The 27,675-nt window shown below is 38.5% G+C and overlaps 3 protein-coding genes across 5 annotated transcripts; 1 reads left to right on the top strand and 2 right to left on the bottom strand.

The window, feature by feature from the left end:
* Positions 1-1,708: 1,708 nt before the first annotated feature.
* Positions 1,709-13,891, bottom strand: bin2a (bridging integrator 2a). 3 transcript variants are annotated; one of them, XM_036141361.1, is made up of 14 exons: positions 13,662-13,891; positions 8,922-9,029; positions 8,753-8,833; positions 7,231-7,285; positions 7,049-7,143; positions 6,824-6,919; positions 6,585-6,692; positions 6,398-6,483; positions 6,236-6,311; positions 6,073-6,155; positions 2,244-2,790; positions 2,193-2,213; positions 2,004-2,080; positions 1,709-1,905 (listed from the first exon to the last, which is right to left on the bottom strand). In XM_036141361.1, exons 2-13 carry the CDS (start codon positions 9,003-9,005, stop codon positions 2,027-2,029), a joined length of 1,386 nt encoding a protein of 461 aa, XP_035997254.1. In that variant the 5' UTR covers positions 9,006-9,029; positions 13,662-13,891; the 3' UTR covers positions 1,709-1,905; positions 2,004-2,026. The 3 variants fall into 3 exon arrangements, with proteins under 3 accessions (XP_035997254.1, XP_012731024.2, XP_021178795.2); XM_012875570.3 differs by having other exon boundaries at positions 2,193-2,790; XM_021323120.2 differs by having other exon boundaries at positions 1,709-1,902; positions 2,193-2,790.
* On the top strand, positions 11,602-16,338 carry si:ch211-210c8.6. Its single transcript, XM_012875573.3, has 5 exons — positions 11,602-11,831; positions 13,899-14,004; positions 14,197-14,303; positions 15,699-15,871; positions 15,962-16,338. The coding sequence occupies exons 1-5, from the start codon at positions 11,675-11,677 to the stop codon at positions 16,238-16,240; spliced, it is 822 nt and encodes a 273-aa protein (XP_012731027.1). The 5' UTR covers positions 11,602-11,674; the 3' UTR covers positions 16,241-16,338.
* Positions 16,339-19,653: 3,315 nt separating this feature from the next.
* racgap1 (Rac GTPase activating protein 1) lies at positions 19,654-22,140 on the bottom strand. The gene is made up of 3 exons (XM_036141347.1): positions 21,997-22,140; positions 20,715-20,814; positions 19,654-20,562 (listed from the first exon to the last, which is right to left on the bottom strand). Exons 1-3 carry the CDS (start codon positions 22,070-22,072, stop codon positions 20,487-20,489), a joined length of 252 nt encoding a protein of 83 aa, XP_035997240.1. The 5' UTR covers positions 22,073-22,140; the 3' UTR covers positions 19,654-20,486.
* Positions 22,141-27,675: the final 5,535 nt, after the last annotated feature.

Below are 27,675 nucleotides of genomic sequence, written 5' to 3'. Positions count from 1 at the left end.
TATATATATATATATATATATATATATATCATATATATCATATATATATATATGTATATCACTATATATATAGTGATATATATACATAGTATATATATATATATATATATATATATATACATATATATATATATATATATATACATATATATATGTGTGTGTGTGTGTGTGTGTGTGTATGTGTGTGTGTGTGAGTGTATATATATATATATATATATATATATATATATATATATATATATATATATATATATATATATATATATTGTTTTCCACACTTTGATGCGTGGCACTTTGGCCAATTTCCCTTCAGAACTCACTTCACTTCCACTCACCGGATAACGACTTGTCTCCTTCCCGTACAGTTTCATTTCTATGGTGTTTCATCCTTGGGTTCACATTCTTCACAGTTACCTTTATTATATCTTGTCTGATTTATTTTTTATGTTTCTATTGTGTCACCCAGGGACGCCGTGAGTTTGAGGCGTGCCTTTTTCAATTTCCTTGCCAAAAATGTTTCAAGTAAAAGATGTTGTTTTATGATCATTAGTTTTAACTTCAAATAAGAGAAAACACAACGTACATCTTCAGACTATGAATGTATTGTTTACCATGACAAACTTTAAAATTGGTCACAGATAATTAGAAAGCTTGTCTTATCTGGGACAAGCTGACAATAGCCAGACAGGTCTCCTTTAAAACTAGAGATAGAGAGAACTGGGGCTTTTATTGGCTATATCTTTACAGGGAACACTAAGTCTTTAAAAAAAAAAACTTCAGGACATTTTGGTCAGGCTTTTACTTTATTTGTTGTTTTTATCATTGTGTATATTCACACGAAGCATGTGAAGATTTTCTGTACACTTTAGCGTATTTTATTGGGATTTAAGAAGATAGGCCAACGCAAAGCAGTCCAACATAGTGAGAAATAAAAGGCATTCTTGAAGGGAAACATGTTCAAGGCTTCAAAAGACTTGATGCAGAGAATCTTTCACGTATCGGAGGGGCCTAGTCCAAGCCCAGACCTACATTTAACTGAAAATCTGTGATTTATAATATTGATGTTCACAGATGTTTTCCATCCACTTTGAGTTTTAAGCTGTATACATATAGCGTTATTTTTTTTCTTCATGTACACATGTAAAAAAAAAATTAAATGTATTATTTTCATTATTTACTTCACAATTATGTCCAACTTTGCGCTAGTCTATTACAACAAAGCCACAACAAAAAATAGTAAAGTCAGTGGTTTTAATGTGACAAAATGTGAGACCCTATGTGGTGGAGCACTTTACATGAATTAAATCAAATTAAAAAGCTATTTCAGCTCTTATTAAGCCAAACATAACACATAATAATGAACAGAAAACATCTTGTAATTATATATATATATATATATATATATATATATATATATATATATATATATATATATATATATATATATATATATATATATACAAGATGTTTTCTTGTAAAACATAATGTGTGTGTACATCAGTATGTATCCAATTCTCCTTGTAGTAAAATAATGGACTCAACTCTTTTTGGCTTTGGCCTCTTATAAAAGATGAAAGTAGGAATTAATTTTAGTTTCTTCTTTTAATGGAGGCTAAGCACAATATATCCGTGTGCAGCCAGTCTTTAACCATGTAAACATGTTGTGCATTTCTAGTGGCTCAAAACAGATAATTAAAGAACGCTCAGATTGTTTTGTTTGGTTTGTGCTTTTAATAGATGACTAATTTTACAAGCTCTTTGTGGGGCATCATGCATAGTTGATTTCAAAGATAAATGAGAAAACTAACAGCAATGGAACATCAGTTATTAAACAACAGTCTCGTCTGTGCAGCTGTCCTCATCTTTTTTATTTTCGCCTCTTGACCAGCTGTCATCTTCAGTCTTCTGTTCAGGCATGATGAGATAAATGACATTAAATACAAAAGAATAATCAGCAAGTAAGCAATAAAGGCAATTATGAGTGTATGAAGTAACACACAAACCTTTATTAAAAGTGCGAAAAACTTCAAACGGTTGTGATTTTTGAGTCATTTTGTGCGTCTTTTTCTCCAGGACCATCCTAGACAGGACAAAAAAAAAAAATCCACAGGACTTATAGGACCAGACATGTGCAAAAACAAACCAGAAATAGAAGCAGCATGCCTCAGCTGTGAGCTAAATAGGAGACAAACCTTGTGAGGAATGTTCAGGTCCTTGGTGTCAGAGTTCAACCCGGCGACGTCGCCGTTCTTCAGTCCGTTTGCTTTCGGGGAGTCAAAGGTCGCAGGGGTGTCATCTTCTTCTTCTTCAATGTGCAGCGTTTCGCTGCGGGCGGCAGACAACTGCAACTCCAAACTCGCCGAGTCGCAGGAGTTGTCCAGTTCAGAGCTGCTGTCACTTGGTGGAGCTTTTTCACCATCTTTCTTATCTTCTATCTCCTTGGAGCTTTTCTCCTCTTCCACCTGAACACCGCTGCCCTCTCCTGACTCGGGCTCTTTTCCAGACGTCCCCGCCACAGCGTCATCCTGTGCCGCGGAGCTCTGGTTGTCAGAGGAACCGGACGGCGTGTCCACCTCCCTGGATTCGTTCAGGGGTCTCTCCAGGGTGGACGACCGCGAGGAGAGGCCAAACGTGCTGCTCTCTCTGGACAGAGAGCTGTGGCGGGGCTTTTCCGGGGACCTGAAACTGGACCGCTGGCTCAGTCTGGGGTTGTAGACCTTGTGAAAGTCAGAAAAACTGGCTTTCCAGGCCTTGGGGGACATCAGGCTTCGTCTGTTCAGGGAGCCATACCTGGAACAATTTAAAGGAATGTGACGTCTTTACGTGGAGAGATCAAACTAATCTGCAGTGCTTTGCAAAAAGTTTTCCTTGACGACAAACTTTTTCAAATTATGTCAAGTTACAGTTAGAATAGAAACATCCTTAATTGTCCCACAGTGGTTGAAATTCGGTTGAACCGGTAGAAAAGTCAGGGTGCTTGCGCAAGTCTTGAAAGTCTTAATAAGTATGGAATTTTGAAACACTGTTTTCCAGACCTTGAAAAGTCTTGAATTTTGTGTGAAAGTCTTAATAAAGTATGGGGAAAAAAATGTATGGTAGAATTTTACAGTATGCTCAAAGGCATTGTGAAATGAGAAATAGGAAGTTAGGCTATAAAACTATAATTTTACTAACTGGTTACGTACTGTATTAGCCTAATGGATTCAAACACTTGTTTGATGTGAAATTCATGTACTTGTGATTTTCATGTTTTGAAACGTTTTCATCAGTAAAAGCATAATTTACTGTGAATAATGCATTTGTTCATTGAATACTAGCCTATAAAAATTAACATTTCTAATAAACAGTTTGTACAATCTCAACCAATGAAGTAGTCAGTAGGCACACAAGTATACAAGTACATAAAGTTAAGATCTTGGGGAAAAAAAATATCAGTTTTAAAAAAGTCTGGAAAAAGTCTAGAATTTTAATTTGGAAAAAGAGCAAGCACCCTGAAAGTGGAAGGCAAATAGACGCTAGCAGATGCACAAAAAGGTACAAAGTATTAAAAAAAAGAGAGTAGGAGATATTTCTGTTATCGGGATTTTATGAGATAATTCGACACCAAGTAGCACATAACTGTGAAAAAGAAAAAAATGCATTGTTTTTAACTTATGTGAGAAGTAGGGTGTGTGCACTTGTGCTCGTCCGCTCCGACTCAACGCTCTGTTGAAGCAGCTTTCACTGCAGTTACAGCTGCAAGTCTTCAAGGATATGCCAGTTTTGGACCCTTATGCACCTTATTGCCCCTTCCTCTTTGCGAATGAGCTCAACCTCAGTCAGGCTGGATGGTGGGGGGTCTCCGAAGATCAGTTTTCACATCTTGCCACAGATTCTTCATGGGATTTAGGTCTTGACTTTGACTAGGCCATTAAATATGCTTTAATCTGCGCTTCCATAGTACGTCTGACTTGATTTTAGGGTCATTGTCCCACCCCAGAGCCAAGTGTTTTGCAGCCTCTAACAGGTTTTCTTCTAGGATTGCCGGCTTTTATCCCCCTTTCCGTTGACTCACCCTCTTCAGCATGCTTGCTTAGTCCCCTACATATAATAAGGGTAACTTTAAGGGCGATTACTTCCCACAGTGGCTTTCCCCTGACACTCTTCTATGCAGTTGTCCAGTCAACAGGTTCCTCCACCTCAGCAATGGATCTCCACAGTTCCTCTAGAGCAGGGGTGTCCAAAGTGTGAGCCGGGGGCCATTTGTGGCCCCTATGCTGAGTGTGTGTGGCCCTCCAACTGAATTTCAAGAAGAAATTTGCCAACCAGTGCTGGGAGCTTTATGCAGATGGAAACTTTTTATTTCTAATTATTTTTTAATTAGAGTAATCTACTATTATAGACTAATTAGAATTGAATGTTCGGCACAACACAAAACATTTGTCTTTTAATAGGCACACTTTTTACATTTGCTTTAATTTGATAGTAAATAGGAAAACTTTTACTCAAATGCAGACTTTGGTGCATTAAAATCTGATTGAAACTCTATTAATAAAATAGGCTAAATACAGTTTAATATCTTTTCTTGAACAGGTCATATTTTGTTGGGCAGGGTTAGTAGTTTTGGTTATGTGATTTATTTTTATTTGTTTTTTGGCCCTCAAGCACTTTTGATTTAGCAATTATGGCCCAATAGCCGAAAAGTTTGGACACCGCTGCTATAGAGTTAACATGCGCCTCTCTGCTGCTCCTCTCATTAAAACCCACCTCGCCGGGCCTATTAGGTACGCCAGACAGACAAGTCTACGTAGTTTTGCAGTTGTACCATGCTCTTTGAGACATCCAAAGCTTGGGATATTGTTATTATTATCATTATTGATACTGTCTTTTAATCAAACATTACAGGAAATTTCTCCACAACTTTGTGCCTGAACTGTTGGTCTCTGTTCTTGTATAATTTTGTTTTCACTAACGTTCTTGAACAAACATCTCGGGCCTTCAGGGAACAGCATTCATACTGAGATTAAATCACACAAAGGTGAATGTTATTTACCAAATACACGTCTTTAGAAGTCTGTTGGTAGTACGGCGTTTTAGTTTGACCTATCGGAGTAAATGGGGGCTGAAAATAAATGCACAGCACTTAAACAATTCCCTGTGAGAAGTTTTGGGTTTTTTTCTTTTGACTTTATAACTCTACATAACTTTGCGTTGGTTTATCACATGAAATCCAGAACAACAGAGCAGAGTGTGTAGCTACGTGACAAATTGTGAAAACTTCATGGGGTAGAAAATAAGATAAAAATCCTGCCCGCGAGCCCTCTTTCAACAGGATTTGAGCTCTTTAGCAACAATAACGCGCTTGTAGCTGACTAACTGGGACCGACACGCACTTATATGTCCAGATCTTCATCTGAGACTCCTCTATTAAAGTATCTATTGAATATATAAAGCATTCCACATTTTAAATTTCAAGAATAAGTTCCAAATTTCAAAAATTGTGCCAAAACTGTGCCACAATACCAAAGAATAGTACGGGTTCTGGCTGGATTCTTTTCAATCTAAACCTATATAAATTGTTGATTGATTGCTGTTTGGACACCAAACTTGCCACAGATGTAACCGAGATGTTGTAGTTACAATTTATTTTGTATATTTCCTTCTTTACAGCAAACGTGAGACGTTTTGTATGTAAACATCTGTTTTTTTGTTTTTTTTTGTTAGGTGGAATTATTTTTTGGACATTTAAATCTTATTTACTCAGGCTCAGAATAATTTACTCTGAATTTTTCACATCCACATCATCCTCCAGGACCTTTATGTTAGTTAATAACAAGATTAGCAGTGGAGAAATGCCTACAAATGCCTAAAGTATGAGTATGAGTACTTTTTGGAAATTAGACCCTCTGGTTTAAGAGGTTAAATCACTTCTTAAGGAAAGAGACGGGAAAAAGGAGAACAATTTAAAGTATTTTCTGACCCATTCCGGTTCAGTAAACCTCCAGCTGTGATAAACACAGTAGATGTGACAAGCTTCTGTTTTTTTTTTTTTTTTAAATCAACAAGATTTCAAGCCTAAGGGGGGAAACGTACCTCTGCAGCCCCCTCACAGCAAACACTTTGTCGGGATGCTGAGCCTGCAGCTCTTTTATCACGCACTGGAGATCAAGATTGAGCTAAGAAAGGACACGGATGGTCAAAAAATAAATACATCTTGCAGCATTCTAATTGTGTTTCACTTCAAAGCGAGACATACCGTGCTCATCTCCTTATAGAAGATGTCCCGCAAATTAGACACGGCCGAGAAGACGGCCACATAACATCCGATGCGGCTGGAGGGAGAAAAAAAAAACACGCATGCGGTACACGATTAATCTAGCGAAAAGTGAAATGTGGGGGGAGGAGAAAACTGTCTGACCTGTTGTAGAGAACAGGCAGCTCCTCTTTCAGCTCACTGTTGATTCCGTCATAAATGGTTTTGGCAGCTTTCATCTCCTCCTTCGCCTGCACAGTGAAAGCCATTACATTTCTGAGGCATATTCTTTTTAAAAGGAAGAAGGGATGAGAAAACAGTTTCAATGGGGTGTGGATGCTCGTTTGAAGACCTTGTTTATCTTGATATCGTCCCTCTTCTTGGCTGTCTGCAGAGCCTCCAGGTGGTGAAGGGACGAGTCGTAGTCCACCAGTTTTCTTCCCCTCTTGGCTATTTTCTCCTATAGATTCAAAGTAGATGCTCTGTGTGTTTGCTCTCAGGCTTCTTCTTTTTTTCTTTTTCTTTTTTTTTACTTTTGGTCCACATATTCAGTTATGTTTGCCTTGCACGCTTGCTTCCTCGTCGCCTTACCCGAACGTCTGGGAACTGGCTCACATAGGACTCCATGGTGCGCACGGCCTGGTCTAATAGCTTGACCTCGTGGTCGTTCCACAGGAGGTCTTCGCCCTTCATTAAAACGCGCAGCATAAAGATTGCATTAATCATTCGTAACGAGAGCGAGAAGGGAGGGCCAGTTTGTCGAATCAAATGCCCCCCCGTCTTAAACATGCTGCTGTTTTTCTCTCTGTCACCAACCTCTACAATGGCTCCCAGATCCTCCTCCCCGGCCCAGTCCCTCTCGTAAACATCAAACAGTGACTGAGACAGGCGTCTCGACGCTTCACGCATGTCTGCAAAAAGAAGAAGGACTTATCTGAGACCCGCAGATGGCACAAATCCACATCCCTGCAGCACCTACAAGCAAGAAGATTTCATACCCCTTATTGCGTTAATGTAGTTCCTTAAGTCCTTGTATATTCGGTTCCCATCTGCCTGTAAATAGAAAAAGGATCAAAAGTGATCACAGCCCTTACATTTTCAATGTTACAGGATTCTAATTGTCACAATTAATACCTTTTACCTTTACTTGAGTAATATATTTATGGAGTATTGCTACTCTACCCACCGACTGCACTGAATGACGAATAAACATGCTTTAACCAAAAATGCTGCAGAATCACAGAGTTTATGTTAACGTGAGACATCTTGTTCGTACACCGGCTTCTTTCTTTGATTTAAGTTATTTTCTACATGGTGAGTCCATTGTGCCATTCGGTGGTAAGCAGTAGATATTGTCACTGGAAGTACTTTGCACCACTGTTCTAACACGTAGAAATTACACTCTGTAAGTCATAGTTTCATAAGGTTTATGTTGGAAAAAGAATAATTTGGAAAAGAGTTTCTTCTGCCCACATTTGTTATTTCATAGTCCTGTTATTTATGTATAATATTTTAATTTACTCTTGTCTTTAAAATGCCAGAATGTTCACATAACTGTAATTTAGTCTCTCTGATTGCATCATTTTTATATATTAAAGTAGATATTGTCATCAAACAGTTACTGAGTACTACTTTTTGGGGGTTACTCCATCCACCTCTGGTTACAGCCAAACATTTAATGCGTTTCACAGAGATTTTATCTGACTCACCAATGCAAAAGTCTCATAACTGTGAATTTGAAGGAAAACATATCATGAATAGTTTTTGTTTTTACCTTTAATTCTGAAACATTTTACAAGCTAGCAAAGTTAACATGCTTATGTCCTTAAGAAAAGTCTGAAAAGTGTGGTGCGAGTTTATATTTAGTGATGCTAAATACGTTGTAGAAACACTTTTTGAAGCAATGCAGTTGTCTTTTGAGGTTTCTCTCTACCAGATAAGAACGGCGGTTATTTCTTTCCTCCTTACTTACAAAATACGTTAAGCTCAGTCAGACTGCAAGGATAATCTCTGTAATTACCTATTTCCAGGCCTTTACATCATTTCTCAATTTAATTTAGGTCTGGGCTTTGATTGAGCCACTCTAACATGTGGATATGATGTGACTATAGCTCTGGATGTAAGTTATCCAGGGATTTTGAAGGAGATTAGTTGCTTTTAATTGTAGTTATCAGAGTGAAGTGGTCTGGGTATAAATGCACACTAAACTTTTTAAATGTTTATCATACAATAATTTGAAAACCACATTTGGTTCCTACCATTTCACAAGCATAAGCTACTTTGTTTTGGTCTAACATAAAATTCAAATAAAACCTTGAAGGTGACAAATGTGGAAAGGTTTGTGGATGATAAATACTTTAGCAATTCTCCTATGATTTTTATTTTTATGCTTGTATTCCTCATTTCATGCTTTTATGCTTTTTAATTCATAAAATATGCTTAAGCTCAAGCTCAAACTCTCAGAAATCTTAAAATAAACATGTGCATTCACTCAAAACAATGCATGAGAGCTTTTGGTACCTGCTGGTCATTGAACATTTGGAGGAAGCGTTCAAAGTGATCATCTCTAGTCTCCAGCGACTTTCCCAGTCTTTGCATCACCTGCATTAAAGAAAAATAAAAAGCTAAATCTCACGGTTGTCTGTTTGTTGCAGTGGCTGAGAAACCAGAACTGGTGAAATGTGGGCACCTTTTCTTTGCCTCTGCTCAGCTGTCTTTGCACTTTTTTCGCAAAAACCCCAGAGCTGCCTTTCGGACTTGTGCTTTCTGCCATGTTTGAGCTTGCCCGTGTTTATTTCTGAGAAGAAACAGAAAGGGAAAACCTCATTATGTACATGTTATAAATATGATGTGACAGAGTGGTCCACTTCTTTTAGCCACTATTTAAAATGGGAAAGACAGCAAAACGTGTATTTTTAATGAAAAGCACCATTTTCTTTAGTTAAAATAACATTAAATTAATTAGAAATGCAGTCCAGACATTTACAATATGATATTCTGTCTATAATGGTGCGGTCGGGATAGTCACCAGATCTCAACCCTTTTGAGCTCTTGTGGAAGCAGCTGTGTTGCGTAAGAAGCCAATCCAACATGTAGGATGGGGCTACAGGAAGTCCTGAGGGACATTTGCTTAGATTATAATGCCAAAGGTCTGCAAGGCCGTAATTGTTGCTAATGGAGGATTATTTCATGAAAGCAAAGTTTGAAGGACAAAATTATTATCTTAAGTACAAAGCCGTATTTCCAACCATGTCAATGTTATGACTATATTTTCTATCCATTCTGCAACTCATTTGATTGATAACATGAGTTTTCTTGGACAAACATATTTTTAAGTTTGTGTTAATCTTAATAACTCAGAAAATCGATGCAGCGGATATTTTATGAGCTATAAAAATAACAGAACTGAGACAAAAAAGGGCATTATAAAGACCCAATGTTATCTTGCCATCAATCCACAGGGAACAGGATAGTGTTGAGGGGAAAAAACTGCAGATAACAGCAGAATCTTGGGGGTCACCATATCATATCGTTTTTTTTTAAATACACAAAGAATTTCCTAAACCAACAAAATCAAAAATAACTAAACCAAAACTAAAATGTCTGCCCCCTTTTTTAAAACAGTCAAAATGTGAGAAACCCTTTGGCTAAACAATGATTTTCAGTCCCCTTTTCTAACGAAAATCTGACTTCATTTTCCATTAAAATATTGCATGTTTATCTCTTTGAACAGGTAAAACTAATTTAGATTTCACAACAAAACAATATGACATTGCTTTTTGTTTCAAGATGTTGTGGCCAAAAGTATTTTTATAAGGCAAAATTTTAGACAAAACTGGCGTAAATTAAAAGCCAAATCTATGGAAAAAAAACACCTCATGCCCACTGTTAACTATCCTGGATGATCCGTGATGATGCGGACCAGTTTCTTTTCCAAAGAGCCTGGCCATTTGTTAGAAAATTGATTTGACACTTTCAGACTTTGCTATTGCAATAAAAGATTCATATATTTTAAGTCCTTTTACACGTACTCTCCAGGGGTGTCAGTAAATGTGGAGGCCACTGTATGCCATCCTATTTGGCTAAATTTTCTTTGTGGCATCTTATTTTTTCTGCTGTAAATACATATCACTGATCATACCGTATTTATATATTAGACTTTTACTTGTTGTACAGCATTTTACTCAAGTCTTCAAAACGCTGAAACAACACAGAAAAGTAAATCTACTGCAAAGCCAAATAAATGTAGCTGCATTTTATCTGAGGTACGTAAGAGAGAAATGCTTTCTGTTTAAGCATTTCTCAAAAAGATTAAAAAGCGGCCAATGCCCAAAAATGAGGTTTTACAGAAAAAGCCAGTAGGAATATTTCTTAATACTGTTAAAGACTCTTTAAAAGTGTTTTGGTGACAAAATGAAATATATGAGTTTGAGGCGTAACGCAAGACCTTTCCACATACTTCCCAGATATTCATTTTTTTTTTAGTCATATTTATTTATTTATGTGAACTAATGTTTCCAATAAAATGTATGTTTATGTCCCTTTGCTGTTACTGAATGAATACGGTGTGGAGATGTTTGCTCCGATAGTATCAGACTGTCCCTAAACTATCTTGGTATTAAAACTCACAATATGAAAGTCACTCTCCATTCATAATTTAAAAATCAGATGGAGCTTGAATTATATCACAACTAATAAAACTGCCAGCAACGCTGAAGAAAATAGCTTAGTTTTACTTAAACAAAAAAAATAGCTTCAAAAACACGTTTGTACGTATGTAAAACATGTTCCTTCCCACACAGGAGACATAAAATGCTTTTCCAAACTCACATTCCCAGAGTTCCCAGTTAATGTTTGAGCTGCTGTTCTTGTGTGAATCAACATTTTTATTGCAATGTTTTTATATTGCCACAGTGGTCATGGACTGGAAGGATGGACAGATGGATTAATGTGGCTGGCTGGAGGGAATGATGGATAAATTAAATGATGGGTAGATTCACACATGTGCATATTTTCTTTTTAGGAACCAGCAAATAAAAACATAATGGTTTGAACAACTTTTTTTTAATATCATTTTAGATGTTAATCATGTCCACAGTAAGGGGATGAATAAAATATGCAAATATTTTTGCGCTTAATTTTCTTTATTTAAATAATTTTGATTTTAAATACGATTTAAATTCAATTCTTGTAATGGGTTGTAGAGGACGCCAGTGTTTTATCAGAAATGTAATTATCAGTTACTGATTAAAACAATATCTGTTTAATCTTAAGTAACCCAGAGGTTACTTAACCCACCAGTCATGAGTCTGAGCGGACGCGATGATCCTCTTTTAACTACACTACCCAGAGTTCCCTACTGAACCCGCTTCCTGTCGCCTCGCCGTAGTGAACTTTACCCAAATTTGTGAGTATTTGTCTGGTTATTGGAGGAGTGGCTTTATGACGGGCGCTCAGATCGCTGGGCTGCTCGCCGAGCTTCAGGACATGATCATGGGAAGCACCCTCGTCAAATGCGCCCTCACCGACCTGGGGATCCAGTGGGCCGGCTGGGCTCTGGCTGCAGCCTTCAGAACCGAGAAGTTTTACGATTTGGCAGGTAACGCAGAGCAAAGCTCTCTGAGGCTGTTTTTGACTTAAGCTTTGGAAGTTCCTCCACGACCTGCAGGAAGAGTCGAGTTTAGAGACAAAAGCTCAGCTTAACGTAGTTATGGGATTTATTTGTTGGAAAACGTGCGTTATGCCCGTAGATGATGACATGTAACTAGTATTATCTAAAGCGGGTTTGTTGTGAAACGAGCCCAGAGGCAAAGCTCCTCCTACAGCTTAAAGGAAACGAGCGGAGCCAATCAGCGCGTTCCAACAGCAGGGGCGCACAAAGCAATCAGGGGACCAGGGGCTGCTAATGGGACCAGGGGCTGCTGGACGTGAAGCTGCTCCTAATTAGGGCTGGACGATATAGAAAATATATATATATATATTAATAAAATATATTTTAAGTGCAGCCCTGGCAATTTATGCTGTTGCTTAGCGACCTATTTTTTTAGATAAAGAACACACAACCATTGAATTCAAACTCAAACCTTTATTTAACCAACTTTTTACTAAAACTGCAAGGTTTTAAAAACGAAAAACGAAAGTGTGCTCTCTGAACTCTTTGAAGGGGGCGGGGTGTCCCTGAGTCTGCTTTGTGATTGGTTGGGAGGATGTAGCGAACATAAAATTAATCTACATTGCTAGAATGCAAAAGGAAGGAAAACATTTTTTCTATATAACTTCTTATCAAACTTTTTTATATATATATATACGTCTATCGATTGATTATATATTGTTATTAAATTATCATCCAGCCCTACTCCTAATAGCAAACCTCTGGAGGGAGCTAAAGAATTAGGGTGATGGCTCGGAGGTAAATTGGCAACATACAAGTGGAAAGGTGGCAAAAGACAAGGACTAGATTGCTTTAAAGCTAACGAAGAGTTTTTAATTGATTATTGAGAAGGGCATGATTTATGTTTGACATGACATTTTTTTTGTAAAATCTAAATAAAGTCTGCCTATAAGAAGCAGTTTGTGATTGATCCCTTTGTTTAACCATATTTTCATTTAGAGAAAAAGAATAGACCTTTATGTTAGCTTGCAGCTTTCAAATTTGGACATGTAAATGTAACATTTCTTAAATGTCCTGAACCTTTATGGTGCATTTAAAAAAATAAAAATAAAACCACCCTCACATTGCAGTCTGATTGCCCCATTAAAATAGGACTGACAACGCCTTTGAATGGGACCTCTCTCTCTCTCTATATATATATATATATATATATATATATATATATATATATATAGTAAAGAGAATTGGTCCAAGGACTGACGGCTAGGTCAGAAAAACAAGGGAGGGCTTTGTGGGAGCCAGGGGGAAAATGTTGTGTATTGCATTAGTTATTTCTTGTCAATTCTAAAAACTCAGAAAAAAACATCCTGTTTATTAAAATGGCAACCAAATCTTTTTTTGCTGCAGCAGCAGTTCAGATCTTTTCAATGGGGCCATAACAGAAGCAGATGAATAATAATAATCATGCAGTTGCAGATTATTTTATTTTGCCTTCTTACATTATCTAATTCAATTTTTCCGTTAGATTTTTTTAATAAATTTTTTTTTATGTTTTTGCAAAAATTGAACATTACGCACCTAATTGTGAATTAATGAATTGAGAAAAATTATTAGACCTTTTGAATACGAAAAAAAAAAAAGAAATAAAACAAAAACAGTCTTCAAGACTTTGAGTGAGTAAAATCATAAAACAGACATCTGTCCCAACTCACAAGGAAATAGCTAAACATGAGTCAAATCGGGGAGTTACATATTTTCAAAGTAATTCAGACGATCTGAAGTTTAGATCTCTCCGCATTTCCAAAAGACACGGCTTACCTGTGAATAGCTGTAAAAAGATTTTTTTCCCCCCGCTAACGAATCACCTTGACGCCGAAGTTTTACTCGTCCTCTTCTCGCTCTCGACTCTGCTCTGAACTTTGGAACCAATCGTCTGCAGCACCCTGGGTAAAAGATTTATTGAACACGCCTTGCCTTATTGCCACAAGTACAGCTACACACAATATGTTCATCCCAACCACTGTAACTCAGCGCTGTCTGTCGGTCCTTTTGAAGGCTCTGGCACATTTATACTGCTGGCACACCTGAGTCGTATCTGGGGAGGAGCAACTCATGCCCGACAGAAGGTGCAGACCGGGCTGGTGACAGCGTGGGGACTCAGGTAAGCAAGGCCGCACCGGTCCCACACGAGGCACACAGAAGACGGAGTTATGTGTTAAGTGGAAGCACGGGGGGGTTCTTGGAGAGGTCGGATGACGAACTAATGAATGTTAAACTCTAAAGTCAGGTCACTTGAGTTAATGAATAATGCCTGAGTTAATGGGAATGGATGTTAACTGCGTTCTCGCTGCAGGCTGGGGACATTCCTTTTCCTGCGAATCTTGAAGGACGGTCACGATCGCCGGTTCAACAATGTCAGAGAGAGTCCAGGGACTTTCTTCGTATACTGGAGTGTTCAAGGTACAAGGAAAGCATATTACAGTGTCCTGCAAAAGTACTCACACACCCCACTTTTTGTCACAGTAAAAACAAGGAAAAATTTGAATGTTTGTCATCAGAATTTTATGTCACACACAAGAAAAAGTAATGCAAAATTGTGAAATGTGGAAAATATGACTCGTTTTTTCTAATTCCTTTGAAAAAAAAAAGAGAAAAGCGAGCATTTGTAATGCACTGTAATGGCTCCAAATAAAATTTAATCTCAGTGTAAATCCAGCTGTTCTGGGAAGTGAACAAACAGTGTCATGAAGACCAATGAACACAGCAGAGAGAAAGTTGAGAAGTTTATAAAGAAGGGTGTAAAGCAACCCCACAATCCATCATCTTGACACAGGAAGCATATGGCACAACTGCAACCTACCATGACACGGCCATCCTCGTTAACTGACAGGGCGGCAAGGAGAGCGGCAATTAAAGAGGTGGCCTGGGGGCCAACGGTGACTCTGTAGGAGCTGCAGAGATCCACAGCTTGAGTGAGAGAATCTGTCGACAGGACAACGTTTAGTCATGCAGCTCACAAATTTGAAGTCCCGTTCAGAGCTTTGCATTTTGCACATAGACCAAAACGTTGCGTAGTGTAAAACAAAAACTGCCCATCACCCTGAACACACCATCCCTGCCAGGAAGCATGGTGGTGGCAGCATCATGCTGTGGGGATGTTGATGGAAAGTTTGATGGGGCTAAAAACAGTAAAATCATGGACATTGGCCCTAAACATGTCAGACATAAACAACTGGAGCTACAGTGAAAGGGCTTGGATCCAGACATACTGATGTTTTGCAATGGCCCAGAGGAAGGACCTTAATTAAATTTGGCAAAACTATAAAATTAAGGCTGAAAAACGCACTGCATTAAAACTGAAATAAATTTTAACTTATTTAAAAGACAGAATTTAAATAAATCTCAATCTCTTGATATGCTAAACTTGTAGATACACACCCCTAAAAGACATGTCGACCTAACTGGAGCAAAATGTGGTTCTGAATACAAATGGACACCACACCTTTTCAGATTTATATTTGGAAAAACCATTAAAAGTTTTTTTTCCCCCCCACTTCATTGCTACTTTGCATTGATTTATCACATAAAATCCCAATAAACACTTTGAAGTTTGTGGTTTTTAATGTGACAAAAATGTGAAAAAGGGCTCTTTAACTCCTCCCTTTCTGTACCAGACCAGTCTCTAAAAGTACGGCGAGATCCCCGGCATAAATCAACGTCTACTTTGTGGCTCTTTATATGCATTTATTCAAGGCTGGGGCTGGTATTTACACTGTCTTAAATGCATTTTTTTTTTCATGCAAGGATTAAAGCAAGGCTGAAGGAAACTGATTCATCTGTTTCCATCCCTTCAAGCTGTGTGGATATTTATGACCCTCCTGCCCACCCTCATGCTGAACAGCGAGAGGCGTAATGTGCCTCTGGGGCCGAGGGACTACATCGGCTGGACCGTTTGGGGTATTGGCTTCGCTACAGAGGCTGTCGCAGATCAGCAAAAGTGGCTTTTCAAGCGCGACCCAGATAATGCGGTAAGTAAGCAGACTTGTTATTCTGAGCAGACCCTTGATGCCTTGTTTGGTGTAAAAAAAAAAAAAAAACTTTCTGGTTTCCGTCTACAGGGGAAATTCATCCAGAGTGGACTCTGGGCTTACAGCAGGCATCCCAACTACTTTGGAGAGATCCTGCAGTGGTCGGGTCTGTGGCTCTCGGCCTCGTCCGTCATGCAGGGGCCTCAGTACCTGAGCGTGGCGTCTCCGCTGTTCGTGTGGTTTTTGCTGCGTTACGTCAGCGGTATCCCCATTCTGGAGAAGCAGGCTATGAAGAAATGGGGATCGGAGCCGGCCTTCCAGGACTACATTAAAAACACTCCTCTTCTCTGGCCACGGCCAAAGTTTTGATATCGTTTACGGCTGCTGTACACAAAGAGCAAATGTGGGATTTCTTTGAACTGCAAGATTGTTCACTAATAAACATCTTGAAATACTGTCATCCACACGGCATAAATAATGTGTCATGTTGTAAATAGGCCTGAAATCTCATTATAAAGGACTATGAGGAACATCTTGATGTGAAACTGAAAAAAAAAACATAACAGCAGTTTCCATTCATGCCTGCATTTTCAAATTTGAAATACAATTCAATTAAATTTTATTTATTTAGCGCCAATTCATGAAACATGTCATCTCAAGGCACTTTACAAAGTCAAATTCAATCATATTATACAGATTGAGTCAGATTATACAGATTGGTAAAATATTTCCGATATAAAGGAACCCAGTTGATTGCTTCAACAAGTCCCGACAAGCAGCATTCACTCCTGGAGAAGCGTAGAGCTACAGGGAAAGTTGTCTGCATTGTCCATGGCTTTGCAGCAATCCCTCATACTGAGCAAGCATGAAGCGACAGTGGGAAGACAAACTCCCCATTAACGGGAAGGAAAACCTCCGGCAGAACCGGGCTCAGTATGAACGGTCATCTGCCTCGACCGACTGGGGGTTAGAGAAGACAGAGCAGAGACACAACAAGAGAAACAAAAAAGCACAGAAGCACACATTGATCTAGTAATCTGTTCTACATTAGATGGTAATAGCGGGTGAGTCGTCTTCTCTGGATGATGTCACAGTTAACAGAACGCCAGACCAGGTGTGCCTACTATGAAGAAAAAAGAGAGAGAGAACAAAAAGTTAAAAGCCGAAATGACGACAAGCAATGCAAAACTGGAGAACAGTTGGAGAACTCAGGAGAGAGATGATATAGACCCTGGTGTCCTCCAGTAGCCTAACCCTATAGCAGCATAACTATATAGGTAGCTCAGAGTAACCTGAGCCAAAAAGGAAAGTTTTCAAAGTAGACAGGGTGTCTGCCTCACAGACCAAAACTGGGAGTTGGTTCCACAGGAGAGGAGCCTGATAGCTAAAGGATCTGCCTCCCATTCTACTTTTAGAGACTCTAGGAACCACCAGCAGACCTGCAGTCTGAGAGCGAAGTGCTCTGTTAGGAACATACGGGGTAATCAGAGCTCTGATATATGATGGAGCTTGATTATTAAGGGCTTTATACGTTAGCAGAATTTTAAATTCTATTCTTGATTTAACAGGAAGCCAATGAAGGGAAGCTAAAATTGGAGAAATATGATCCCTCTTGTTGATTTTCATCAGAACTCTTGCTGCAGCATTTTGGATCAGCTGAAGGCTTTGAACTGCATTTTGTGGACTTCCTGATAGTAAAGAATTACAATAGTCCAGCCTTGAAGTAACAAATGCATGGACTAGTTTTTCAGCATCCCCCCTGGACAGAATGTTTCTAATTTTGCCGATTCCTGAGGTGAAAGAAGGAAACTCTGGAAACCTTTTTAATATGGGATTTAAATGACATGTCTTGGTCAAAATAACATCAAGATTTTTTACTTTATTACCAGAGGCCAAGTTAATGCCATCCAGATTAAGTGATTAAGAAGTTTATTTTGAGGACTCTGGTCCAAAGATTACAACTTCTGTCTTGTAAGAATTTAAATTCAGGAAACTTAAAGTCATCCAGCTTTTGATGTCATCAAGATATGACTGCAGTCAAAGTAATTGATTGGATTCATCAGGATTTATGGATAAATATAGCTGAGTGTCATCAGCATAACAGTGGAAATTAATCCCATGCTGTCTGATAATTTTGCCAATCGGAAGCATATATATATATATATATATATATATATATATATATATATATATATATATATATATATAGTAAAGAGAATTGGTCCAAGGACTGAACCCTGTGGTACTCCACAAGTGACCCTAGAGTTTGAAGATTTATTATTAACATGAACAAATTGGAATCTGTCTGACAGATAAGATTTAAACCAGCCTAATGCTTTTCCCTTAATCCCTAAAGTATGCTCAAGTCTTTGTAGGAGAATATTGTGATCAATTGTATCAAATGCAGCACTGAGATCTAACAGGACAAGTACAGACACAAGTCCATTATCTGAGGCCATGAGAATATCATTAGTGACCTTCACCAGAGCTGTTTCAGTGCTATGATGAGCTCTGAAGCCTGACTGAAACTCCTCAAGTAGGTCATTACTTTGTAAATGTTCACAAAGTTGATTAGCAACTACTTTCTCAAGAATTTTAGATGAGAAAAGAAGATTAGATATAGGTCTGTAATTTACTAACTCATCTTGATCAAGAGAAGGTTTCTTAAGTAAAGGTTTAATAACAGCTACTTTAAAAGCCTGTGGTACACATCCTTTTACTAAGGATAGATTAATCATGTCTAAAATAGTGTCACTGATCAAAGAGAATATCTCCTTAAACAACTTGGTTGGGATTGGGTCTAACATACAGGTAGGTTTAGATTAACCTAAAATTTTAGATAGCTCAGAAAGCTCCACTGCTTCTGAACAGTTCAAACACCACGGAGGTTCTAAAGATTCCTCCAACGCTGCCTCACTTAAAACAGAAAATAAAGATCTTAAGTTGTTGAATACTTAAATGATCCATTTGTGAGTGTGTATATATTCTGAAAACAAGCTTCTATAAAGTCAGTTGGAGAAAACACAATTTTCATCTAAACAGAAAAATAAAGTCTACATCCTCCGACAGTGAAGTGGAAATCCAGGGCAGGTGAAACGTTCACATACCATGACGCTGACTGGGATTAATTTTAGGACTTTTGGATGCATTTGAGTTAAACAACTTCTAACTTAAATTAATTTCACAACCAAAAATTAACTTGTTCAACAGACCCAGTGGACTGTAGGCCAGGACCTTTGAGAGGAAATGTCTCTCCTTATACAGTATATTCTGACTGGATGTCTGGAAATCGTTTTTTTTTTCCCCCTATGAAACAGCTACTTTACAAAATGGCTACAGCACTCAAGACATTTACATTAATTCAACGTGATCAGAGCCAGAAGTGATTTCACTTTTTAAACCTAAATCAATAGATGTTGATCATTTTCTCACACCTTCCGAAAACGTAGATATTCAAGTCAAACATTCAAGTTGTGATTGTAGTGAATCAAAAAAGACCCCCCGCACATTTAAAGTAGTCCAATTAAAGTGAAAGTGTGGCTAATGATGTATAACGCAGCAATCGCTCTCATCTCCGGTCCACATGGTTTAATATGCCGAGGGAATCCCAACAGCCACTGAGGAGGAAGCCTTTAGAGAGAAGGGAAGGTCTTCAGAATCTGCCTTTGATTAAGCAGATGTACTTTTGAAGCTCAATTTTAAATAGCTCAAGACTGGTCAAACACTTTCAGACTTTTTACACTAAATACTTTCAAAATTTACAGCAGTAATGACAAGAGACATTTGCAAGTGTTAGAAATGTATTTTATCATGTACAGGGATCTCAAGGAGCACACATTTGAACAAGAACATGTCGATATATGACCAAATAATGCCACAGTTCCTAAACTGGCTAACAAAACAATCGCCTAATTGTTCCAGAGACGGATCGTTCGGCCCGTAAGCAGTGTAAACGTTACAGACAGGAGTGGAGTGAAATAATCAGGCAGGAAACCTGTAATGATCATTAGCAGTGCAACTTTGAAACATTTATTTTGTTGCTTTTCTCAAGACACTCAGGGGGAAGACAAAAAAAAAAAAGCACGCACGCACAACTGAATCAGTTACTAAATGACCAACAAGATCTTGTCTATGAGAAAGCTCTGCCGTTTAACGATCCTTTGAAGCCAACAACTACATAGATTAAATGATTTTACACATTTAGAGTACAAACCGCCGGCTAATGAAGACATTCATCACAAAAAAACAAATCAAATGTTAAGCTGAAACGCACGCTACAAAATAAGCACTCCTAAGTATATCCTAGAATGAAATGCCTCACGGTTCTTCAGTTTCTGAGTGACACATGAGCTGAAAAGCCTTTAAACAAACAAGTAGCCACAATATAAGCTGCACATACATATCATGACTTATCTGCAAACATGTTTTAGAAAATCCAACTTTTTTTTTGTAAAGAACTGAAATGGAAGCGGTATCTCCAGGATTTGGTAAAGGCAACAGAACACTAAACCTACTATTTGGGTTCAAACAATCTTTTATAAACAAATCACATCACTTTTAATTATAGACCAATATGAATCTGAGTAAGATTGGATACGTTGGAGCTGAGCTGTACTTATTTGAGGAGTGGAGAAGAGAAGAACTTCCCTTGGTGAGGAAATCCCACTGCTGATTTACTCTTGCTCCCAAATCTGCAACAAACAGTTCACAGGTTGAAATCAGTCTTTAGCAGTGAGTCAATGGAAAAATATTTATATATCAGATTGGTCACTACTGTAGTTTTTTTTTTTCCTTTTAAAAATAGCGGTACACCCCAGCGATGAAGAAGTTTATTCTCATTTACCTGGGTGTTAGAGAGGACTTCATACGCTGAGACAGCGAGCTGGAGGAGGGCGTTTTGTTTAGTTGCTGCTCTGGGGTGGTAATGGGTCCGAGGATGCTCACTGCAACATAAACGGTTCATATAGCATTAGGTTTTATAAGGCTATGAGATTCCAGGATGTGTTCAGAAGCTAATAAATGCCTTTACTTGTACAATTCTGTGTAAAAGTAATAAATATTATAGATTTCTAAAAACAACTACAGTAAAATAAAATAAATTTTTTTTTTCTTTATTTAAAAAAAGGCTATTCAAAATTAACCTGGTTCTTTGTTAAATATTTCCCCCCATGTTATATAACAGTGTATTATAGCAGTAAAATTTCACAAGCCACAGCCCACACCAATTACTGCCAAACCCATCAAGAAGTTCCCTTAAACAGAACCCATCTGACAACACGAAGTAGGACAAAACGATGATCAAAAGCAGGACGGCATTATTCTTACTAAAGAAATGTAAAAACAACTTAGAAAGTCATCTCCATCTATCTGTCTGAAAAAGATGAAGCCATTCTAAGGCTTTAAGACTCCAGCGAACCACAGGACACCAGAGAACCTTCCCACAGTGTATAACTTATCAAAAATGACTCCAAGAGCGCATTAATGACTCACAAAAGGTCCCAAAAGAACCCAGAACAACATATATCCCGCCCGCAAATCTTGCTTGCCTCAGATGAGGTCAGTATTTATGAATTAACAATAAAGTTGGTGACTTTAAGTTCAAGCAAGCAAGCTTGGGCTGTACAGCAGGAGAATATTTTCAAGCACACCAGGAAATTCCCTGGTGAATGGTTAAAAAAAAAAAAAAACATCTTTTTGTTGATCTAGTCTAAATGGGGATCAAAATAAAAAAATTAAAAAAACATGGTGTGGACAACTTTCAACAGGACGTCAATGCTAAAAACCATCCTATGTATCAGAACGGAGAGAATCCTGAAAACAAGAGACTTTAAAAACAACTCGTTACCATTTATTACAAACTCTTGATGGCGGAACAACACCCCCCCCCCCCCATTAAGCTAAGGAGGCAATTACATTTTCACCAGGTTGCTTTGAACAGCCCTTTCCAGTAGCAACTGAAACAAAAGTCATATTCACATCATCTTTACCAAATATTACAACGTGTTTAAAGATCTAAAGAAATTAGAGGTTAAATTAGGAAAACAGAAGAAATCTGTAAGGTGGCAGTGACTCTTTACAGGACTACACAAGCCCCGCCGTAGCAGCCAAGCAAGGCGGACCCATACCTCTCTCAGGGGTGGCGTAGCAGTTTGCATTCTCGATGATCAAATGATTCAAATTGGACTGCACGTTTTCCGCCATCACATACTGACTCCAGTAATTCACCGGCAGAGACAGCAGACGCTCCACAACCTGAACAGAAAATGGACTAATTAGTTATTTTAGTGGATTTCCCCATTTTAGTGCACCAGTGCTGCACTGATTTAGCTCGCTGTTAGCAAGACAGAGGGAATTAATTTAAAAAAAAAAAAATCCCTCTGTGGTGCTGTAATGGTTTCTAGGCGAGTAAAACCACACGACTGAATGGACGGTTTTGTGGGCTCCGACTGTTGTGTCGATCGATGAATGCGACTCTTCTTGATTGCAAATGTGGTCTGAATTCTTACAATCTTCTTTAAATAACAAAAACTGTTATTAGACAAAGACCAGCGAATCTTTCGTCTTTTCTGCAAGTTGAAATTGAAGAATTCAACAGATTTTCCTCCAGAACATTTCCTTTCATGGTTTCATTCTCTTAAGTTTTTGCACAGTTTCATTTTCAGTTTGCTTGAAGTTAAAATAATTCAAATAGCAAAGTACAGAGGGCGTGGAAGCCTTCAGTGTGATAAAAACACAATAGTCTAAGGAAAGGGGAGTCAAACTCCCGTCCTCGAGGTCCGGTGTCCTGCAGCTTTTATGCGTCCCTGGTCTAACACACCAGAGTCAAATAATCAGGTCATTAGCAGGACTCTGGAGCACTTTACTGCATACTGAGGAGATAATTTAGCCACTTGATTCAGGTGTATTGGATTAGGGACTCATCTAAAACATCAGCCCTCCAGGACTGGAGTTTGACTCTCCTGGTCTGAGGTATTGCTGCAAAAGAGGATTGCTTTCCCTGAGCCACTCCATGCATTATTAATTTCAGTATAAATTGTTTATCCAGGCCTGTTTTCTTAGCCTTTGACAATTTTTGGTTTTATCTTTTTAATTCTCTTCTTGCTCAGACTTTTCTAACTGTGTATTTGCGAGTAAATGCTGTTCACTTACAAGGTGAATGTGAGGTTAAATAAACACAACTGCCTCTAGACAAATGAATGCATCTTAGAAAATAAACTTTCTCCAATAATTCAGTGAAATTGAACTTTATGCATTATACAAATCTTTTGAGAAAAAATTTTCAAGCATTTACGTGTGGTAATGCTCAGACTTTTTTTCTACGCAATTAGAATATTTGAAAAGGAACAATAAAGAATTTAACTAAATAATGTTATGTCCAACACAATCATTGGGAAGACTGTTGAACCCGACATCCATCCAGCAGACAGTCACTTACACCGTCCGTAAAAGGAGGCTACGCCACAAGAAGTCATTGCTAAAGAAGCCGTCTGTTATGGGTAAGCTTAATAATGGAAAGTTGAGTGGAAGGAAAAACAGCACTAACAGAAGGTTTGACAGCAGAGTATTGTGAAGCAAAGCCCATTCCAGAGGACTGTGGGCCGTTTCTGGAGTCGAAGCTTACAAGAACCACCAAACACAGACGTATTCAAGACATGGGCTGCAACAAATGGATTTCTGGTGTTAAGTCACGCTGCAACCAAACAGGACTGCACTGCTGCTCAGTGGTCAAACATCATGTTCTAAAAAAAACATGATGTTTGACCCAGACTATGGAGGAAGAGTGAAGAGGCATAAAATCCAAGTTGCTTGAGGTTCTGTCTGGAGTTTCCAGGGGAGTAAAGTCAGCTGCTGGTGTTGGTCTGCTGGGTTTTATCAACTCCACAATCAACCAAGACATTTTATAGCACTTTATGGCGATTTCATTTTCCAGCAGGACTTGGCACCTCCCAGCACTGCTTTTATGACAACGCCCAGTGTCCCTGTGCTTGTTTAACCTACTAACTGGCCTGATCTAAACCCCAGGGAGCAACTGTGGGCTATTGTGGAGAGGAAGATGAGAGACACTACCGACCATGTAGACAAGCCGAAGGCCGCCATTAAAGCAACCTGGGCTTCCTCAACAGCTCAGCAACGATACAGGCTGATTGCCTCCATGCAACGGTACACAGATGCAGTAACTTATGCAAAAAGGAACAATGGTCTACTTTTAAATCACTGTAAAGTTCATTACTTCATGTAATAAATCCGGTTTTCTGAGAAAATGTGTTTTTTATATTAATGGCTCAGTGCAACAGCAATAAAATGGGAAACAAAAATGCTTTAATTAAGATACATTGTTACTGAAGATGATATCAACAAGTTTCACTCTTTGAATTGAATTACACAAATAAATTATCTCTCTTTATTAAGTGTGATGCACATGTAACTTTCCGCAAAACAGCCAAATATCTTTCCGCAAAACTGCCGAATATGTTATTTACTGTGTTACATGTATTTATATAAGCTTTTACATGTATACTCAAAATACCCTCCCACACCAGGCTCAGGTTTAGCCTTGATATATTTGAATTAGCTGGTTGTTCCTAAATAAAATTATTTAAATGGTGAAATAAAGATGGGGCAATGCCCCACAGTGATGAAATCATAAAATCCACTAATGTATGGCAGCTAAAAAATAAGAAGGCTCGCTTCCCTTAGGCAAATTACATTGTTTATTGACGTCTGCAGCAAAGAGGAATTTCAATTATTTTTTAATCACGCAGACATGTGTAGCCGGGTAAAACTGTCTCAGTTGTAAATACAGGAAGGATTAATGGAGCTTTAAAAATCAGAGATCTGCAAGTGACGCGATGAATGCTTTTGCTGCCAATTTTAAATTATTAATCTCACCATTTTTTATATCTGCAGTCCATCACAGGGTTCCTACAGGTTTTCCAGTTCACAGTTTTAGACTTTTACAGATGTAATTGTTTACACTTTTTTGGTAATATTTTTGTATTTGGGACATCAGATTTAAAATGTGTAGACTGTTGCTGTTGTGTTATTCGTATAGTGTGCCTCATCTGTGCTGCAGAAACAACAACATAGTTCCTGGGGCATGTCCCCCCAGGTGGTTTATAAAGCATGCAATTGTGGATTCACAGTTTAAAAAAAAAAGAAAAAGTTTTGTGGCTAGAATGTCAAACTCTAATTTTGATTTGGACAGACAAACGGTGACAGAGTGATCAAATTCCTGATGCAGGAGTCCTTCAGAATCAACTTTAAGTTTGTGGGTACGAACAAGGAATTTAACTTTGGACTCCAACGCAGACATTGTGAAATATAACAGAAAGAAAGCACAAGCGCAAACTACAATCTATAACTAAAACATTTTATAGGGAAAGGTAAGCCCACTGGCAGTATGTAAAGGAGAGCCCCCCCTGCCCCCCCTGCATTGATCAAACTACAGACACCGGTAGCCATCTTGCCTAAAACATAGATTTTTAGAGCCTTGCTGAGTTTGCTTCCTAAGCGCTTCATTTGTCTTCTCTGTGACTCAAACTTTGTAAAGCTGGATGTAAACAGGAAAAGGAATCGGTTATGGATCTTAGACAGGATAGAGAATAATAACTACTCCCAGTGATGATTAGCATTCAGCAAACTGAAATAGTTACATACATTCTTATTCTAGATAAGTTAAATTGTAATGAAAACACTAAGCTCTTACTAAAGTATTAGTCCAGACTCTTCTTTCCAAGGAAACTCTGATCTTTTGATACAAACAAAATAATTTGGGAGATTTTTAGGAATGAGTTCATGGTTAGCGTTCTTTTCCATGCTGTGCTTTGCTGGCGAGGCAACGTGTAAAAACAGATTTAATAAATTGATAAACAAGACCGGTTGATCCCCGGAAACACAAAGAAAAGCATAAATGAGGTCAAAACTTAAAATGGGCCGCTTTTTATCTTTATCATCATCTTTACTTGAGCAACAGAGTTTACAGATTACTCCTTGTCAAAAGGAGTAACCTGGCCAGCCCGACTGATAATGTGAAGTACTCTCCGTTCTGCACATCATCAGGTCTGCTCCCACTGAATCTGTTTGGGCAAAGGAGGGATATGCAGAAATCGCCGAGCTGATTGGACGAAGCGACACCTAGTGCCCGCCTACCAAAGGTTGGTTTTAGCCCATCACGGTATCGATGAGAAATCACAGTTGTTAACATAGATTCTGACAAAACAGCAGTGATAGCAGCAGCTAAGCGTGCGTCCTGTTTATGTCGGTTCAGCTGTGGGCTCTGCACCTATTGCTTTCATCACAGCTGTAAGTCCCGCCTTAAACCATCATACTGCAACGTGATTGGCCCAAACTGCTTTTGGTTCGGTCACAAACAGTTGCAGTGGGAGCGGTACGAGACAGATTCTTGTGCATTTGTGAAAGCACAAATACCACGAGAATTCAGCTTGCAGGCAAGGCAAGTTTATTTATAAAGCACTTTTCAGTAATAGGACGATTCAAAGTGCTGATGAGGAGTAGGCAGAAGCAAAAAGCTTATTTGTACCTTTCAATATTAACAACTTTGGTAGCACATGTTACTAATCTGGTTTTATTATATTTTTGGAAACTATTCGCAACAAAAGGAACCAAGACCAGAGATGTGTCAGTGAACCTCTGAGGTTATTTTTGCCTGTAGCGGTCAGACACTTTAATGCACACCATTATTTATTTATTTATAAATACATAAATAAAAATATATATATATATATATATATATATATATATTAGGGCTGGGCAAGTTAACGCGTTAATTTCGCGTTAATTCATTAGACTATTAACGGCGATATTTATTTTATCGCGCATTAACGCATGTTGCTCACATGCTTCAGTCAGTGTCAGTCAGCAGGCGCGCTGACTGCAGCAGCAGTCACGGCAGCACTATCCCGCTCCCCCTCCCCTCTCGTACATGGCTCAGCGGCGCCAGCCAATCAGCACGCAGGCTCAGCCTGGCCCGCCCACTCAGCTCTCACACAAACTTAGCAAAGAAACAGCTGAGAGAGACCGCAGCAGCGAAAAAACATGAGCACGGGAAGTAGCACCGTTCGGCTTTATTTTAATACCGTAAATGAAATCAAGCTGTATGTTTTGTAAAAAGCCGGTTCATTTCAGTGGAAACACAACAAATTTATCTAAGCACGTGAAAAAACATGAAAACGTCGAGCCCCAGAAACGGAGAGAGGAGACGAAACTTCTGTCATTGCCCCGACAGACCCACAGACGTCTCTGACTGAGGCGTTTCAGTCCTCCAGGGAACATCCAGGTAGATCAGTGGATGGATGGATGGATGCATGGATGGATGGATGTTACTGGAGCCCACACATAACATGTCATTAAGACCTTGAAAGAACCCAGTACATATATTAAAAAGTGTTATTTAAGATAAGATAACATTAGCTAATCCTTTTTTTTATCCCACGACGGGGAAATTTATAGGATTAAAGCAACAGGCAGGTGCACACAACACAGATAAAATTACATAAGGATTGAAATATATAAGAGGTGGATTAGCGAAAAAACACTGAACATAACATTATGTATTATTATTATTATTATTTAATTGTAATAATAAAATAAAAACCCACAAAACCCAAAAGGTCAACAGTTTCATGATACATCAAGCTTAGGGACTGGCTATATACAGCAGGTCAAAAAAAGCCATATTTTGGCTGCAGTGCTTGCTGTTCCTCTTACGAAGAAAAGATCAACTAGTGCACGAAATTCAATGAGATGGGTTGAAAATATCCGTAATAAAATAAGTGCTACAAATG

Source organism: Fundulus heteroclitus, chromosome 1, assembly GCF_011125445.2.
Source record: "Fundulus heteroclitus isolate FHET01 chromosome 1, MU-UCD_Fhet_4.1, whole genome shotgun sequence".
In the NCBI taxonomy this organism is placed as follows: domain Eukaryota; kingdom Metazoa; phylum Chordata; class Actinopteri; order Cyprinodontiformes; family Fundulidae; genus Fundulus; species Fundulus heteroclitus.
The sequence above is the reverse complement of the archived record's forward strand: the minus strand, read 5'-3'. Positions and strand labels throughout refer to the sequence as shown.

Excerpts from the sequence above, each read along its gene's own strand:
- bin2a (XM_012875570.3), bottom strand. The coding sequence starts at position 9,005 with ATGGCAGAAAGCACAAGTCCGAAAGGCAGCTCTGGGGTTTTTGCGAAA. Across the intron at positions 8,834-8,921 it reads TGAGCAGAGGCAAAGAAAAG|GTGATGCAAAGACTGGGAAA; the intron begins GTGCCCACATTT and ends TCTTTAATGCAG. Across the intron at positions 6,312-6,397 it reads CTGCCTGTTCTCTACAACAG|CCGCATCGGATGTTATGTGG; the intron begins GTCAGACAGTTT and ends TTCTCCCTCCAG.
- si:ch211-210c8.6 (XM_012875573.3), top strand. The coding sequence starts at position 11,675 with ATGACGGGCGCTCAGATCGCTGGGCTGCTCGCCGAGCTTCAGGACATG. Across the intron at positions 11,832-13,898 it reads GAAGTTTTACGATTTGGCAG|GCTCTGGCACATTTATACTG; the intron begins GTAACGCAGAGC and ends GTCCTTTTGAAG. Across the intron at positions 14,304-15,698 it reads CGTATACTGGAGTGTTCAAG|CTGTGTGGATATTTATGACC; the intron begins GTACAAGGAAAG and ends CATCCCTTCAAG.
- racgap1 (XM_036141347.1), bottom strand. The coding sequence starts at position 22,072 with ATGGCGGAAAACGTGCAGTCCAATTTGAATCATTTGATCATCGAGAAT. Across the intron at positions 20,815-21,996 it reads CTACGCCACCCCTGAGAGAG|TGAGCATCCTCGGACCCATT; the intron begins GTATGGGTCCGC and ends TTTATGTTGCAG. Across the intron at positions 20,563-20,714 it reads AAGTCCTCTCTAACACCCAG|ATTTGGGAGCAAGAGTAAAT; the intron begins GTAAATGAGAAT and ends TGTTTGTTGCAG.